Source organism: Papio anubis, chromosome 17 (assembly GCF_008728515.1).
Source record: "Papio anubis isolate 15944 chromosome 17, Panubis1.0, whole genome shotgun sequence".
NCBI classification, from domain to species: Eukaryota; Metazoa; Chordata; class Mammalia; order Primates; family Cercopithecidae; genus Papio; species Papio anubis.
Window position 1 is genome coordinate 6854566 of NC_044992.1, and position 16318 is coordinate 6870883.

At 54.9% G+C, this 16318-nt stretch overlaps 1 protein-coding gene across 3 annotated transcripts; it reads left to right on the forward strand.

The window, feature by feature from the left end:
* The first annotated feature begins 2192 nt into the window (after positions 1-2192).
* Positions 2193-16134, forward strand: ACAP1 (ArfGAP with coiled-coil, ankyrin repeat and PH domains 1). 3 transcript variants are annotated; one of them, XM_021928671.2, is made up of 22 exons: positions 2193-2467; positions 2988-3045; positions 7599-7718; positions 7926-7979; positions 8064-8122; positions 8454-8637; positions 8770-8814; positions 8925-9020; positions 9114-9188; positions 9603-9712; positions 11274-11325; positions 11385-11521; positions 11834-11957; positions 12049-12260; positions 12908-12977; positions 13113-13207; positions 13293-13462; positions 14014-14186; positions 14639-14748; positions 14822-14932; positions 15607-15656; positions 15952-16134. In XM_021928671.2, the coding sequence occupies exons 1-22, from the start codon at positions 2415-2417 to the stop codon at positions 16050-16052; spliced, it is 2259 nt and encodes a 752-aa protein (XP_021784363.2). In that variant the 5' UTR covers positions 2193-2414; the 3' UTR covers positions 16053-16134. The 3 variants fall into 3 exon arrangements, with proteins under 3 accessions (XP_021784363.2, XP_021784364.2, XP_003912290.2); XM_003912241.5 differs by having other exon boundaries at positions 2214-2467; positions 11421-11521; positions 15952-16131; XM_021928672.2 differs by lacking the exon at positions 2988-3045.
* Positions 16135-16318: the final 184 nt, after the last annotated feature.

Here is a 16318-nt window from a genome sequence, read left to right on the forward strand (position 1 = left end):
AAATCAGTGCCTCCCCCCACCAGCTGTGGCCACCATCATATTGGGGCAGGAGATTGCTTTGCAGCACAAGGAGTACTATGGCAAAGGACTATACCTGAGGTCCTGCTCCCACCCAGAGCTTGTGGAGGGCATGGAAGATGAGCATCAGGATGGTGAGAGCCTGGGCAGGCCAGCCTAGGGGGCAGGAGGGCTGGGAACCCACAACCTGATAGGTACCCCGGCCTTGATCCCTGATTCTAGGCTCCACAAGCTTGACCTAGGTGATTGAGAAGGCTGTAAGCACTGAGGTCCACCTACTGGACCACATGGGAGGCCCCTTTAGGGATCACAAGGCCACAGAGAGCTCCCTGATGGTGACAGTGACACCATTGCAGCCTGTTGAGGGCACCAGGCCGCTATCTCTGTGGGACTGTCTCTTGGCCAGCTCCCATCTCCCAGCCCTCCAATTATTTCAGGCCAGTACATCGGCAACAGGTGGAAGGAGAGGCCCTGAACAGCCTCGAGTCCAAGGTCCACATTGGACAGGAGAGGAACCAGGGAGACTCAGAAGGGGTTGAGACCCCCTCCAGCTTGGCACCACCCACTGGCTCCATGCCTCCTCCTTAACTCCTCTCTGCCACGCCACCCCACTCCAAGTATTTCTCTGTCCTTCCAAGACATTGAGTCTCAAATGGTATCCAGCTGGTGGCTAAGGGGCTGAGCTGGCAAAGCCCAGGGAGTTCAGAAAGGGAGAGTGGAGCAACCCCAACCCCTCAAGCCAGAACAAGCACAGCCTGACAGACTAAGCCTGGGCAGAGGCAAGGGGATGCTCGCACTGGCCAGGGAGGTAGAGGAGCTGAGTGGGGAGGTTCTAGGGGATTCAGGGTCACATGAACAAGATCCCATGCCTGCTGCAAGAAAGCCATGAACTCAAACTCTTCTCTCCAGATGAAACCCTGGGACTTCGATGGACTCAAGAAAAAGAAAGCAAACAATGGAAACGGGCTGGTTTGGGGCAGAGTGGGGGCAACCTTCCCTTCCTGGCCACCCTATGAGTGGACGATCAAGAGCAGAAGAGCAAGGGTCTGGGAGCTGTGAATCGGGTGCTTAGGCTGGGCCTGCTCAGTCGTTGAGGAGAGGGGAGGAGGAAGGGGAGTTCACACACAGGAGCTATGAATATGAGGGCAGAGCGAAGAAAGCTGGGAGCAGTCCGGGGCACTGGACTCCACAGGAGCCTAGCATCACGAGAAGGCCGCTGCTGCAGGATGACAATGACTGATGCAATTAATTTAGTGAACCAGCTGGGCACAGTGGCTCGTGCCTATAATCCCAGCACTTTGGGAGGCCGAGGTGGGTGGATCACCTGAGGTCAGGAGTTCAAGACCAGTCTGACCAACGAGGTGAAACCCCGTCTCTACTAAAAATATGAAAAATTAGTGGGGCGCCGTGGCAGGCACCTGTAGTCCCAGCTCCTCGGGAGGCTGAGACAGGAGAATTGCTTGAACCCAGGAGGTGAGGCCGGTGAGCCCAGATCGCTGCCACTGCACTCCAGCCTGGGTGACGGAGGGAGACCTCCGCCTCAATACCAATTAATCAATCAATCAATCAATCTAGTGAAGCATGAATTTTTTTTTTTTTGAGACGTGAGTCTCGCCTGTCGCCCAGGCTGGAGTGCAGTGGGGCCGGATCTCTCGCTCACTACAAGCCCGGCCTTCCGGATTCCCCATTCTCCGGCTCAGCCTCCCGGGTAGCTGGGACTACAGGCGCTCGGCCACCTTGCCCGCTAGTTTTTGTACTTTTTAGTAGAGACGGGTTTCACCGCGGTTAGCCAGGATGGTCTCAATCTCTGACTCGCGGATCCGGGCCTGTCTCGCCTCCCAAAGTGCTGGGATTACAGGCTTGAGCCACCGCGCCCGGCCAGCATGAATTTACTGCTATCACTTTCCTCACTTCATACAGCCCTGGAGGAAGGGGCTATCATTCCCATCTTCCAGATGAGAAAACTGAGGAATCGGAGAGCTCGTCCAGGGGCACACAACCTCTAAGTGACAGAGCCAGGATTTGAACCTAGATCTGCCAGGCCCCCAAGACTCAACCAAGAAGAGAGAAAGAAACAGAGGCTAAGGCCCCAAGAGGAAGGAGCTGGCAGATCGCCTCTGAGGGCGGGGCTGTGGCTTCTCTGATCTCAGGCCCCCATCCTCCGCCCAGGCCCCACCCCTGCCCCTCCCAGCACTGCCTGGAAGTGTGGGGCGAGAGCTCCTCCTAGGACACCCCTTTCCCCTTGGGGAAAGAATTGTGCCCCCCAGGCCCTTCCCCGTGGAGGTCCCTCTTCTCCTTCTCCATCATCTCCACCTCCTGGGACAGAAAGTGCCTCCACCTGCATCCCCAGGCGTCCGGCCTCCAAGGCCCACTGGCCCCACAGCAGGCAAGCTGAGATGACGGTCAAGCTGGATTTCGAGGAGTGTCTCAAGGACTCACCCCGTTTCCGGTAAGTGTGAACTGGTCTGGGGGCTAAGGAGGGAAAAGTCTAACACCCCCAGCACACACACACCTTTCCCCAGGCCAGATCTCCTTCCAGGGAGCAGGCCTCCAAGAGGCAGGAGCGAGCCTGTGGGCCAAAGTGGTACCCCAGCTATCAAAGCAGGGTACTCCAATGCTCTCCGGCCCTGCATGCTCCTGGCTTCTGCAGTTTCCCTCAGCCCTAGAGCTGGCATTCCCTCTGGCCTCTCAGTGGGACCCCTGCCCTTCCCCCAGCACCTGCTCTGGGGCGGTTAGCAACTTCCTGCCCTGGCCACATCCACCCTCCTTCTACCCTTCCTGCTCTGGCCTGGGCTGTGGTAGCTCCCAGACTGCAGAGCGGGCAGAGCACAAGTGGGCGGGTGGGGGGCGAGCCACTCAACTCTGCAGCTTTCTCCTCCATACCCACCGCCCTGAGGCTCCATCCCGCCTGATGAGGCAGACAGACCAGACCGACCCAAGCTCTGTTCCCATGACCCCCTCTTTCCCAGAGCCTCTATTGAAATGGTGGAAGCCGACGTGTCAGACTTGGAGACCCGTCTGGAAAAGGTGACCCTGACATGGAGAGGTGACCCTGGAGTGGATTAGGTTGAGAGGGGTAGGGCCAGGGAGAAAGCTGGAGACAGAGAATGCGTTCCAGGGATTATTGAATACTGTGTAGGGGAAATATTTTGGAGACTCCAGAGAAGCAAAAAAGGTGGTTCTGTACCCTCAAGAAGCTCAGGATCTTGGAAAACAAGACTTACTTCTGGGCCGGGCGTGGTAGCTCATGCCTGTAATCCCAGCACTTTGGGAGGCCAAGGCGAATGGATCGCCTGAGGTCAGGAGTTCAAGACCAGCCTGGCCAACATGGTGAAGCCCCATCTCTACTAAAAATGCAAAAATCAGCCAGGCGTGGTGGCGCCCATCTGTAGTTCCAGCTACTCAGGAGGCTGAGGCAGAGGAATCGCTTGAACCTGGGAGGCGGAGGTTGCAGTGAGCCAAGATCACACCACTGCACTTCAGGCTAGGCGACAGAGCGAGACTCTGTCTTAAAAAAAAAAAGACTTACTTTTGGACTTCCTTGTTCAGCTTTTGAGCTCCTCCTGCATTGTGCCAGGCCCTGGGCATTCAGGGAGGGCAAGATCATTTCTGCTCCCATGGAGCCCAAAGGCTGACTGGAAGACAAACCAGTGAAATGTTTCAATTCAAGACAGTAAGGTGTCCCCTGAGCACTCTATCAAACAGCATGTTCACACAGATACACACACAAATGCTCTCTCATTCCCCTTACTTCGCTTTACTTTTCTCTGCAACATTTACCTCTGACACATTATGTATTTGCATGCTATGTGTTAGTTCGCTATTGCTGTGTACCAAATTGTCACAAATTTGGTGGGCAACATTGTTTTATGGACAACATGGTGAAACCTCATCTCTACAAATAATAATTTTATTTTTATTTATTTGAGACGGAGTCTTGCTCTGTTGCCCAGGCTGGAGTGCAGTGGTGTGATCTCAGCTCACTGGAACCTCCGCCTTCCAGGTTCAAGTGATTCTCCCACCTCAGCCTCCCAAGCAGCCGGGATTACAGGCATGCACCACCACACCCTGCTAATTTTTTTTTTTTTTTTTTAATTTTTAGTAGAGATGGAGTCTCACCATGTTGGCTAAGCTGGTCTTGAACTCCTGACCTCAAATGATCTACCTGTCTCAGCCTCCCAAAGTGCTGGGATTACAGGCGCGAGCCACCACACCCGGTCTACAAATAATGATATTAAACAACGGACTGGATGGGGTGGCCACAGCTGTAGTCCCAGATGCTTGAACTCCTGGGCTCAAGTGATCCTCCCTCCTCAACCTCCCCAGTAGCTGTGCTACAGGCACATGCCACCATGCCTGGCTTTTTTTAAATTTTATTTTTTTGTAGAGATGATGTCTCCCTATGTTACCTAGGCTGGTCTGGAACTCCTGGACTCAAGTAATCCTCCCACCTCAGCCTCCCAAAGTGCTAGAATTACACATGTGAGCCACCACACCTGGCCTGAATTTTTTATTGTGAGTAAATCATCGACTCAGGAGACTAGTAAGGAGAGGTCTCATGTACTCATCACCCAGTTTCCCCAGTGGTGACATCTTTAGTACATTATTAAAACCAGGAAATTAATATTGTCACATTACAATTAACAATAAACTCTGCCAGGCGCAGTGGCTCATGCCTGTAATCCCAGCACTTTGGGAGGCTGAGGCAGGCGGATCACGAGGTCAGGAGATCGAGACTATCCTTGGCTAACGCCGTGAAATCCCGTCTCTACTATAAATACAAAAAATAATCCAGGTGTGGTAGTGGGCGCCTGTAGTCCCAGCTGAAGTGTACTCCCAGCTGAAGTGGGAGAATGGCATGAACCCGGGAGGCGGAGCTTGCAGTGAGCTGAGATCGTACACTCCAACCTGGGCTACAGAGTGAGACTACGTCTCAAAAAACAAAAACAAACAAAAAAACCCAGTAAACTCTAGCCAAGCGCAGTGGCTCACGCCTGTAATCCCAGCACTTTGGGAGGCTGAGGCAGGTGGATCACGAGGTCAGGAGTTCCAGACCAGCCTGACCAACATGGTAAAATCCCATCTCTACTAAAAATACAAAAATTAGCCGGGTGTGGTGGCACGCACTTGTAATCCCAGCAATTTAGGAGGCTGAGGCAGGAGAATTGCTTGAACCCAGGAGGTGGAGGTTGCCGTGAGCCGAGATCGCGCCACTGCACTCCAGCCTGGGCGATAGAGCGAGACTCTATCTCTAAATAAATAAATAAACTCTATAGATCCTACTTCGATTTTACATTTTGCATATGCTCTTTTTTTGCGTTTTTGTGTATAATTCTACGGCACTTTATCACGTGTATGGATTCCTTTAACCATCACCACATACAAATGGACACAAAGAATTCCTTTACAGTGATACCCGATACCCTTCCCACACTGCTTCAATCTGTAGCAACCACTGATTTGTTCTCCATCTCTCTACTTTTGTAATTTCCAGAATGTTCCATAAATAGAATCATACAGTATGTGACCCTTTGAGATTTGGCTTTTTTCCCCCACTCAGAATAATGCTCCTGCTGGGTGTGGTGGCTCATGCCTGTCATCCCAACTACTCAGGAGGTCAAGGTAGGAGGGTTGTTTGAGGCCAGAAGCTTGAGACCAGCCTGGGCAACATAGCAAGATCCTTGTCTCTAAAAAATGCTTTGTTTTGTTTTTAAATTAGCCAGGTGTGGTGGTGTGTGCCTGTAGTCTCAGCTACTCAGGAAGCTAAGGTTGGAGGATCCCTTGAACCCAGGAGTTCAAGGCTGCAGTGAGCTGTGATTCCACCACTGCACTCCAGCCTGGGCGACAGAGATCCCAACTCTAAAAATAATACGAATTTTTTAAAAGATTAATGCTCTTGAAGTTTATCCAAGTTGTTGCACGTATCAACAGTTCATTCCTTTTTATTGCTGAGTACTGTTCTATTGTACAGATGTCCCAGTTTGTCACTAGTCCAGTCTTATGAAAGTTTCTTACTCATCTAAGGGGGAGGGGCTGAGACGGTAAGGAAAAAACTAGACAGAGTCCTCAGATTCACACAGTGATTTGCGGACATCCTTGTCCCTTGTCACAGACAACCCATGGTGATATATGGTAAGATTTGATCTTGGTCAGTCCAGGTACGGTGACTCACACCTGTAATCCCAGCACTTTGGGAGGCCAAGGCAGGTGGATCACCTGAAGTCAGGAGTTGGAGACCAGCCTGGTCAACATGGTGAAACCACATCTCTACTAAAAATACAAAAAATTAGCCGGGTGTGGTGGCAGGCGCCTGTAATCCCAGCTACTCGGGAGGCTAAGGCAGGAGAATTGCTTGAACCCAGGAGGCGGAGGTTGTGGTGAGCTGAGATCGTGCCACTGCACTCCAGCTTGGGCAACAAGAGTGAAACTCCGTCTCAAAAATAGAAAAATAAAAAGAGATGGGGTTCACTATGTTGGTCAGGCTGATGTCCAACTCCTGACCTCAGGTAATCCACCCACCTCAACCTTCCAAAGTGTTGGGATTACAGGTCTGAGCCACCTCACCTGGACTATCAAGTCTCTTTGTTTGTCAGTCAAAGGGACCAGATAGGATGAGCCCCAGGAGTACCCCAGCATTTCCTCTTGGTCCTGACCTGTGGTCTGGATGACGGATTAATATTTATGAGGGAACGTGCAGTGAGCACAGAATGGGACAACTCCTAGCAGTAAATACTATAGATTTTATTTATTTATTTATTTATTTATTTATTTATTTATTTAGAGACAGAGTCTTGCTCTGTCACCCAGGCTGGAGTGCAGTGGTGCCATCTCGGCTCACTGCAGCCTTGACCTCCCGGATTCAGGCAGTCCTCCTGCCTTAGCTCCCCAGGTAACTGGGATTACAGGCACGTGGTGCCATCTCGGCTCACTACAGCCTCAGCTTCCTGGGTTCAAGCAGTCCTCCTGCCTTAGCCTCCCAAGTAGCTGGGATTACAGGCACGTGGGATTACAGGCACGTGCCACCATGGCTGGCTAATTTTTGTATTTTTAGTAGAGATGGGGTTTCACCATGTTGCCCAGGCTGGTCTTGAATTCCTGAGCTCAAGCGACTGGCCTGCCATGGCCCCACAAAGGGCTGGGATTACAAGTGTGAGCCACCATGCCCGGCCAATACTGTAGAATTTAATAGCAACCACTTAGAGCATCCAGACCATGCAGGAGGCTGGAATCTCCAGGGAGCTCTGGATCTAAGCAGGTAGGCAGGGCAGGAAGAGATGTGTGCGAGGGGACAGGGAAAGATGTTTTGGAGGTAAGGCTGACAGATGTGTTGGCGACAGGCTGAGAGGAATGGGCAGGAATTTGGTTTCAGGCCCAAGGCAGTGGGAGCAGAGACAGCGATGAGAACACAGCAGGTGTGTGTTAGATACAGGGAGAGCTGGATGAGCCTGGAGGACGGTGAGGCCAGACAGGAATGGGGGAGCGCCGCTCTGGGCAAGGGGAGAGGAAGTGGGGCAGGTGTGGGGGCGTCACCTGGTGTGGGGATGACTGCACAGCTCCCTGTTACTCTCCTTCTTTCCCAGCTCCTGAAACTGGGCACTGGTCTCCTGGAAAGTGGGCGCCATTACCTTGCTGCCAGCCGTGCCTTCATTGTCGGCATTTGTGACCTGGCCCACCTGGGTCCACCAGAACCCATGATGGCGGTATACGGAGGGTCTGCATCTGGGTGGGAAGGGGTCTGGGGTGAGGAGGTGATGCCGTGGAAGAGGAGGGCAGGCCTGGGGTCTGCAGGTTCCAGGCCAGAGCGGGGCTGGGCTGTCATCCTAGATAGCCATAGCAGGCTGGGTCTCGAGTCGGGAGGGCGCTGCCACCCCACGCCTGGTACTCTTTCTATGCCTCTGCTTGCCTAGGAGTGTCTGGAAAAATTCACCGTGAGCCTGAACCACAAGCTGGACAGCCATGCGGTAAGTAGGGGAAGGTAGGGATTGCGGGGGTGGTGGCCAGGTCGCCTGTGGTCCTGACCCCAACCTACCAAATTCCTCCCTCAGGAGCTTCTAGATGCCACCCAACACACACTGCAGCAGCAGATCCAGACCCTGGTCAAAGAGTGAGATGGGGCCGGGCGCAGTGGCTCACGCCTGTAATCCCAACACTTTGGGAGGATTGCTTGAGCCCAGGAGTTCGACACCAACCTAGCCAACATGGTGACACTCTGTCTCCACAATAAATACAAAAATTAGGCTGGGCGCGGTGGCTCCACCCCAGTGGTGGAGTTGTGAGATTGGGGGTTTCTGGTGTCCTGACTTCCATCCCAGGGATCTCCTTGGGTTTCCCACATGCAGAGACTAACTGAAAGGACATGAGGGCTTTACCCTGGGAATGCTCTGCTGGGGCAGGTGGGTGTTAGCTGCGATTCTGTGTCATCTTCCCATCCTCAGAGGTCTTCGGGGTTTCCGAGAGGCTCGCCGGGATTTCTGGCGGGGGGCTGAGAGCCTGGAGGCTGCCCTGACCCACAACGCGGAGGTTCCCAGGCGCCGGGCCCAGGAGGCAGAAGAGGCAGGAGCTGCTTTGAGGACGGCGCGAGCTGGCTACCGGGGACGGGCTCTGGATTATGCCCTGCAGGTGCCTGCCCCAACCTGTCTTCCTGGGGTACCAGAGCCTCAGGTGTCACCTCGAGGCTGGGGGGTCCCCACTGTGCAGTGGGAAGGGGTGCTGTGTTTTCAAGACTAACCTGGGGTCTTTTTACGTCCTCAGATCAATGTGATTGAGGACAAGAGGAAGTTTGACATCATGGAGTTTGTGAGTTGTGGCGGGGGTGAGGGCAGGGTGGAGAGGAGCCTGCTGCCAGCACAAGGGAAAGGGGAGAGGGGTTCTTCCTCAGCCCACCCACTGCCCACCTTGTCCCCCAGGTGCTGCGTTTGGTGGAAGCCCAGGCTACCCATTTCCAGCAGGGCCACGAGGAGCTGAGCCGGCTGTCCCAGTATCGAAAGGAGCTGGGCGCCCAGGTGGGGCCCCCAGGGCACAGCAGGTGGTGGAGGGAGCTTAGGGACTCCTAACTGGGGGGCCTTGGGCATCTGAGATGCCCTTCCTGTGCCCAGTTGCACCAGCTGGTCTTGAATTCCGCACGAGAGAAGAGGGACATGGAGCAGAGACACGTGCTGCTGAAACAGAAGGTGAGGGGGCAGGTGCGGTGGCCCACGACCGTCATCCCAACATGTTGGGAGGCTGAGGTGGGAGGATCGCTTGAGGCCTGGAGTTCAAGATTAGCCTAGGCATCATAGTGAAACTCCATCTCTACAGAAAAATTTAAAATTAGCTGGTGTGGTGGCATGCACCTGTAGTCCTAGCTACTCAGGAGGCTGAGGCGGGAGGATCACTTGAGCCCAAGAGTTCAAGACTGCAGTAGCTATGATCACATGACTGCACTTAAGCCTGGGTGAAAGAACAAGACCCTGTCTCTAAAAATAAATTTTAAAAAATATTTCAACAAGCAAAAAGTGAGGGCTAGGGCTGTGGGCAGGAGGCAGATGCCTATGGCCTTGGTCTCTGCCCATCTCAGTTGCCCTTTGATCCTCTTGTGCCTCCAGGAGCTGGGTGGGGAGGAGCCAGAACCAAGCTTAAGAGAGGGGCCCGGTGGCCTGGTGATGGAAGGACATCTCTTCAAACGGGCCAGCAACGCATTTAAGACCTGGAGCAGGTGAGGAGAGGACACCCCAATCAGCCTACCCCACCCAATTATGTATTTTCGAGTGGTAATAGCACGCTAAGCACTGCAAGGAAAAACGGACGAACCCCCCTGCCTTAGTAGAGTTTACATTCCATCAGCAAAGGCAGACGATAAACCTAGTCAGTAAATTACGGGCTATGTTAGAAAGTGATAGTGCTATAGGAGAAAGATAATAAAGCAAGGAATGTGGGGAGCTGGGTAGGGGTTGCAGTTCTAAATATCTGGGCAGTGTGGGCTTCATGAGAAGGTAACTTTTGAACAAAGACTTGAAGGATATCTGGGGGAAGAAAGTTCTAGACAGAAGGAAGAGCCAGTGCCAAGGCCCTGAGACAGCTGGGGAGTTGGAAGAGCAGGGTGGTGGCCCTGGGTCTGGACAGAGTGAGGGAGGAGGATGTGTAGGAGATGAAACTGGAGCTAATGGGGGCACGAGTCATTATAGGGCCATGTAGATTTTTGTAGGGATTTGGGGTCTAACTCTGAGGGCAATTGGGAGCCGCTATAGGGTTTGGAACAGGATGGCAGCATGCTGTGACTTGACTCCTTTCCCTTCGAGGGCCACTGCTAGCCCATATGGGATCTCTGTGCACATTAGAGAATGGAGCCGCTTCCCCAAGATACTTTTTTTTTTTCTGTTTTTTGAGATGGGGTGTCACTCTGTTGCCCAGGCTGGAGTGCAGTGGTGCAGTCTTGGCTCACTGCAACCTCCGCCCCCTGAGTTCAAGTGATCCTCCCTCCTCAGCATCCTAAATAGCTGGGACCACAGGTGTGCGCCACCATGCCTGGCTAATTTTTGTATTTTTGATAGAGACAGGGTTTCAGCATGGTGCCCAGGCTGGTCACAAACTCCTGACATCAAGCAATGCGCCCGCCTTGGCCTCCCAAATTGCTGGGATTACAGGCGTGAGCCACTGTACCTGGCCCCCAAGATTCTTTCTTTTCTTTTCTCTTTTCTTTTTGACAGAGCCTGGCTCTGTTGACCAGCCTGGAGTGCAGTGGTGCGATCTCGGCTCACTGCAACCTACGCTTCCTGGGTTCAAGCAATTCTCCTGCCTCAGCCTCCCAAGTAGGTGGGATTACAGGCGCCTGCCACCATGCCCAGCTAATTTTTGCATTTTTAGTAGAGATGGAGTTCCACCATATTGGTCAGGGTGGTCTCAAACTCCTGACCTTGGGTGATCCACCGCCCTCATCGGCCTCCCAAAGTGCTAGGACTACAGGTGTGAGCCCAGCCTAAATAGTATTTTTTAAATTGTAGCAATAGACATTTTATTAGAAAAATAATTTTACTGCCATCTGCTGGAAAGTTGTCTTCATAACTATATGAAATCTAGATTGTCCAAGATATGACTAAATAGCATCCTTTAGATGTTCCAGGCTGCACAACTGTCCACCCTTCTCTGGAATGTCTTGTGGAACAGTCAGCCCAGGTGTCTCTCCTCTCAGTAAGATCCTCATGGGCAAAGAGCACAGCCTCTCTTCCGTCCCTCATCCTAAAGCTGCCCATGTCTATAATGATTTCCTTCTCTTACAGACGCTGGTTCACCATTCAGAGCAACCAACTGGTTTACCAGAAGAAGTACAAGGTGAGTGGGCCTGGGTCCTGGATGCCTGGGCCCCAGGGAGACTCAGCCCTTGCCTGCAGCTGGACATCTGCCCCCTTATCACCTTATCCTGCCAGGACCCTGTGACTGTGGTGGTGGATGACCTTCGTCTTTGCACAGTGAAACTCTGTCCTGACTCAGAAAGGCGGTTCTGCTTTGAAGTGGTGTCCACCAGCAAGTGAGTGCAATCCCCAGGGGTGATACTCTAATATATCTAAACAGTTGCCAATCTGAAAGGCAGGGCCCACGACAATGGAGGCCCCCCCATGCAGCTCCAGACCTTAATTTAATCCTTTGGTGGCTGTACTGGGGGGCCATTGTGGAAGAGGGTACAGGGTGATGGGGGATACTCAGGAGACTATTACCAACTGGTACAGAAGTCTTTCAATGCAACTGGAACTGGTTGAACACTGGCTGAATCCTGCTCATCCTGCCACTTTGCTTCCCAGGCCTCAGACCCCTCTGCCATCTCCCTCACCCTCCTACCTAGGTCCTGCCTCCTCCAGGCTGACTCAGAGCGCCTCCTGCAGCTGTGGGTCAGTGCTGTGCAGAGCAGCATCGCTTCTGCCTTTAGTCAGGCTCGCCTTGATGACAGCCCCCGGGGTCCAGGCCAGGTAAATTAACCTGGGGGTGCGAAGCCAGGCTGCCCATGGAGATGGGGCACCCCTTACCCTAGGCCACCCTTTCTTCTCTTCTCTTCTCCAGGGCTCGGGACACCTGGCCATAGGCTCTGCTGCCACCCTGGGCTGCGGGGGAATGGTCAGGGGAAGGGAGCCTGGGGGAGCCGGGCACGTGGTGGCACAGGTCCAGAGTGTGGATGGCAATGCCCAGTGCTGCGACTGCCGGGAGCCAGCCCCGGAGTGGGCCAGCATCAACCTTGGTGTCACCCTCTGCATTCAGTGTTCCGGCATCCACAGGTTACTCCATGAGGCCCAGGCGGGAGCCCCACTCCTTCGGGCCACAGTGCGGCTCCAATAGAGAGCTCATCACACCGGCCCCTCTTCCTTCCCTGTCCTGGCTTCCTCTCTTAGCTTCTGGTTTTGTGACTGGGTACCAGGCCTGGGCCCAAGCCTGTGGGGTGCCAGTTGGACCGAGGTGGGCCTGGCCTCTCTGTGTCCTAGTCTGGCCAGAATTGGGGGATACCCAGAATTTGTTGGCTTGGTTGGAAGAAGTGTGAGGTCAAGGCTGCTGAGGGTGGGGGAGCCAATGAAGACTAGGCAGAGAAACAGTCATGAGGTCTTAGCAAGTGTCTAAGGCCCTTGCCCCCTGCCTCAGTGTGGTGGAAGAGAGGTGACATGGGAGAGGTTGTCCAGGCCAAAGTGTCACTAGAGAAGGGAGGTGGCTGAAGCCTTGAAATGAAACCTAAGGAAGAAGGAATCAGTGACGAGGCAGGGTCCTGCCAGGGCCAGGTCAAGGCTACATGGCCGCAGCTGCTCTGCTTCCTGGGCCAGCACCTCCGCATGGGCCCCTATGCCAGCCTTGCCTCCCAGTGTCTTCAGGAGCAGCAGCAGCTGCCCAGGCCACTGCCCCGCACAGGGCCTGACCCTCCCCTCTGGCCCTCCAGGAGCCTTGGTGTTCACTTCTCCAAAGTCCGGTCTCTGACCCTTGACTCATGGGAGCCAGAACTAGTGAAGGTAACTTGGGGTATTGTGAAGATTGGGGGCAAGAACTTGGGGCAGGGCAAGGACATGGGGGTGCAGGGGCGTGACCCCTGAAGAATCACTCACCCCCACCTTACCTGTCTCTGCCTCTGCCTGGGCCTCCCGAAGCTCATGTGTGAGCTGGGAAATGTCGTCATCAACCAGATCTATGAGGCCCGCGTGGAGGCCATGGCAGTGAAGAAACCAGGGCCCAGCTGCTCCCGGTAATCTTGGGGTTTAGCTTCCCAGGGGAATGAGGGATACCTGGAGCAAAAGGAGGGAAGACTGCGTGCTTCTCCCCTCCCACAGGCAGGAGAAGGAGGCCTGGATTCATGCTAAATATGTGGAGAAGAAGTTCCTGACCAAGCTGCCTGAGATTCGAGGGCGAAGAGGTGGCCGGGGGCCCCCAAGGGGGCAGCCTCCTGTGCCCCCAAAGCCTTCCATCAGGCCCCGGCCAGGGAGCTTGAGATCCAAGCCAGGTATAGGGTTGGTTGGGCATTCACTGAGCACCTGCTGTGTACTTGGCACCGTGCTGGGTCCCGCAGGGAGGCACAGAGTGTGAAGCCCAGGCCCTCCCCTGGAGAATGTCAGAGGGACCAGACTGCCGTTTCAGGGGTTACAGTGGAGTGTGACATGAAGAATGGGAAGGAATGTGGGGCTGGGTGTGGGCAGGTAGGGTAAGGGGTGCCAGCAGCATGAGAAAAGGGGGGGTGGGTTAGGCTGGAGCGGCAGGGGTTGAGAGCTGAGGCCGAGTGTCAGACAGTCAGCTCACCTGTGTCATCCCAGCAGTTGGGGTGGTTGGACTGGATGAGGTGGTGATGCCGTCTCTCCCCCACACCCTAGGGACTCGTACACATGCATACTCACACTTACACATACCCACGCCTGCACACTCTATTCCCTCCACAGTCCCAAGCTCCCCACCATTTAGAAGAGACATGTCCCGTTATAGCATCGGGGCACTGTGCTGAGGGTTTTCTTCCCAGACTCGGAGCTGCTTCCCCCTAAAAGAACCAAATCCCCCAAACAGAGCCCCCCTCTGAGGACCTGGGAAGCCTGCACCCCGGGGCCTTGCTGTTTCGAGCGTCTGGGCATCCTCCATCTCTTCCCACCATGGCCGATGCCCTTGCCCACGGAGCTGATGTCAACTGGGTCAATGGGGGCCAAGAGAATGCCACGCCGCTGATCCAGGCCACAGCTGCTGTGAGAGCCCTGCCGACCTCCCCACCCCACCCTAGGGCTCTGACATGTACTCCTGACTCTAGGCCCTGCCCTTATCTCCTCTTCCCACCACCTGTTCCCTAGGGTCTCCACCCATAGAGAGACATCAGCAACAGAGACTGGCTGCTAAGAGTGTGTGATTTGGAGGCAGAGAACCTGAGTTTGAACCCAGGCTCTCACCCCTTACAGGAGACTTTTAACAATCTCAGTCTCATCTGTAAAATAGTAACATGCCTCATAAGCTTGTACTACAGATTTATATGTGAATATATGCAAAGAGCTAGAGTCAAGCCTGAGTTAGCTATAACCCCTTCTACACTCCTGATTAACACACCCCACCCTCCCATTCTCTGAACTGGCGCCATCCTAAGACATCTTGAAATCCACCACTAGGGATGCCACCCTCAACCCCCCTTCTCGATTTCTCCATGCAGAATTCTCTTCTGGCCTGTGAGTTTCTCCTCCAGAACGGGGCGAATGTGAACCAAGCAGACAGTACAGGCCGGGGCCCGCTGCACCACGCAACCATTCTTGGCCACACAGGGTAGGGATGACAGCCATGGGGAGGAAGGCTGGGAGGAGTTGGGTGGCCGGCTGACCCTGGCTCTTCTCTCCAGGCTCGCCTGCCTGTTCCTGAAACGGGGGGCTGATCTGGGGGCTCGAGACTCTGAAGGCAGGGACCCTCTGACCATCGCCATGGAAACAGCCAACGCTGACATCGTCACCCTGTGAGAATGCCTGAAGGGGAGGGGCTGGCTGGCGCTGGAGCCCCACCCCCCCCCGCCCACTTTCGGGCAGGCGGGGCTGATGCAGAAACAGGAGCCTGCCCGGTGGGGCCTGGGGAAGGGCTGGGCCAGCGCTGGGGAAGGCAGGCGGGAGGGCGGGCAGGGTGCGAGGATGCTTGGCCCACCCTGAGAGGCCTCATTCGCCCATCAACATTGCCGTCAGGCATCTTTTTAGCACTAGACGTGACCCCGGGTGGGCAGATGAACGAACGCAACCCAGCTCAAAGAATGGGAAGTTGGCGGGGGAGGTGAGGATAGTGTCGTTTTTTTTTTTTTTTTGAGACGACTTTTTTTTTTGAGACAGAGTCTCACTCTGTCGCCCATGTTAGAGTGCAGTGTTGCGATCTCGGCTCACTGCAACCTCCGCCTCCCGGGTTCAAGCGATTCTCCTGCCTCAGCCTCCCGAGTAGCTGGGACTACAGGCGCCCGCCACCACACCCGGCTAATTTTTTGTATTTTTAGTAGAGACAGGGTTTCACCATGTTGGCCAGGACGGTCTCGATCTCCTGACTTCGTGATCCACCTGCCTCGGCCTCCCAAAGTGTTGGGATTACAGGCGAGAGCCACCCCCCCGGCCAAGGATAGTGTCGTTCATGTCTTAATTCCCTTCCCTTCAGGCTACGACTGGCAAAGATGAGGGAAGCTGAAGCGGCCCAGGGGCAGGCAGGTAAAGAATACACCCACCCCACCCGCCAGGCCCAACACCTGAACTCTGGGCTTCTGGTCCACGGTGACCTCTCTCCCTAGTGCCCAACTGCATTCATTCCGTTATTTAACAAACGCGTATTGGGCACATGCGACGTGCCAGGCCCTGGCAAGGCATGGGCGCTGGCGCGGTGCTCGCGGCGCGCACGTTCCCACCCAGGCTCGGAGCGCGAGGTCCCCAGGCGGGCCCCAAACGCGGGATCCTGCCCTTCTGCACTGGGGCCCAGCCGCCTCCCGGCCTTTCCTCCCTCCCCTAGGAGATGAGACGTATCTTGACATCTTCCGCGACTTCTCCCTCATGGCGTCAGACGACCCGGAGAAGCTGAGCCGGCGCAGTCACGACCTCCACACGCTGTGACCCCAGGCCCTAAGGGTCTGCGCCTCCCTCCCTTCCCCGTCACCGGGCCCTCTGCCATTAAAGCTTCCGTGCTTCGCTCTTCCCTTCTGGTTCACTTCTTGGGCGCCACCTTTGGACCCGTAGGGTGTTGGGCGCTGAGGCTCCTGGGGTGCGGGGAGCGGCTGGGGGTTTGCGACCTCGAGTCAGGCAAGGGGCGACTCCAGGGAGCGAGGCGGCAGCTTCGGCCGCGACCCGAGCGCCGGGCGTTGCGGGGCGGGGGCTCTTGG

Bases quoted from the DNA above. Each gene is read 5' to 3' on its own strand.
- ACAP1 (XM_021928671.2), top strand. From the start codon at position 2,415: ATGACGGTCAAGCTGGATTTCGAGGAGTGTCTCAAGGACTCACCCCGT. The intron at 7,980-8,063 runs GTAAGTAGGGGA...TTCCTCCCTCAG, and splicing joins ACAAGCTGGACAGCCATGCG to GAGCTTCTAGATGCCACCCA. The intron at 13,463-14,013 runs GTATAGGGTTGG...TCCCCCAAACAG, and splicing joins GAGCTTGAGATCCAAGCCAG to AGCCCCCCTCTGAGGACCTG.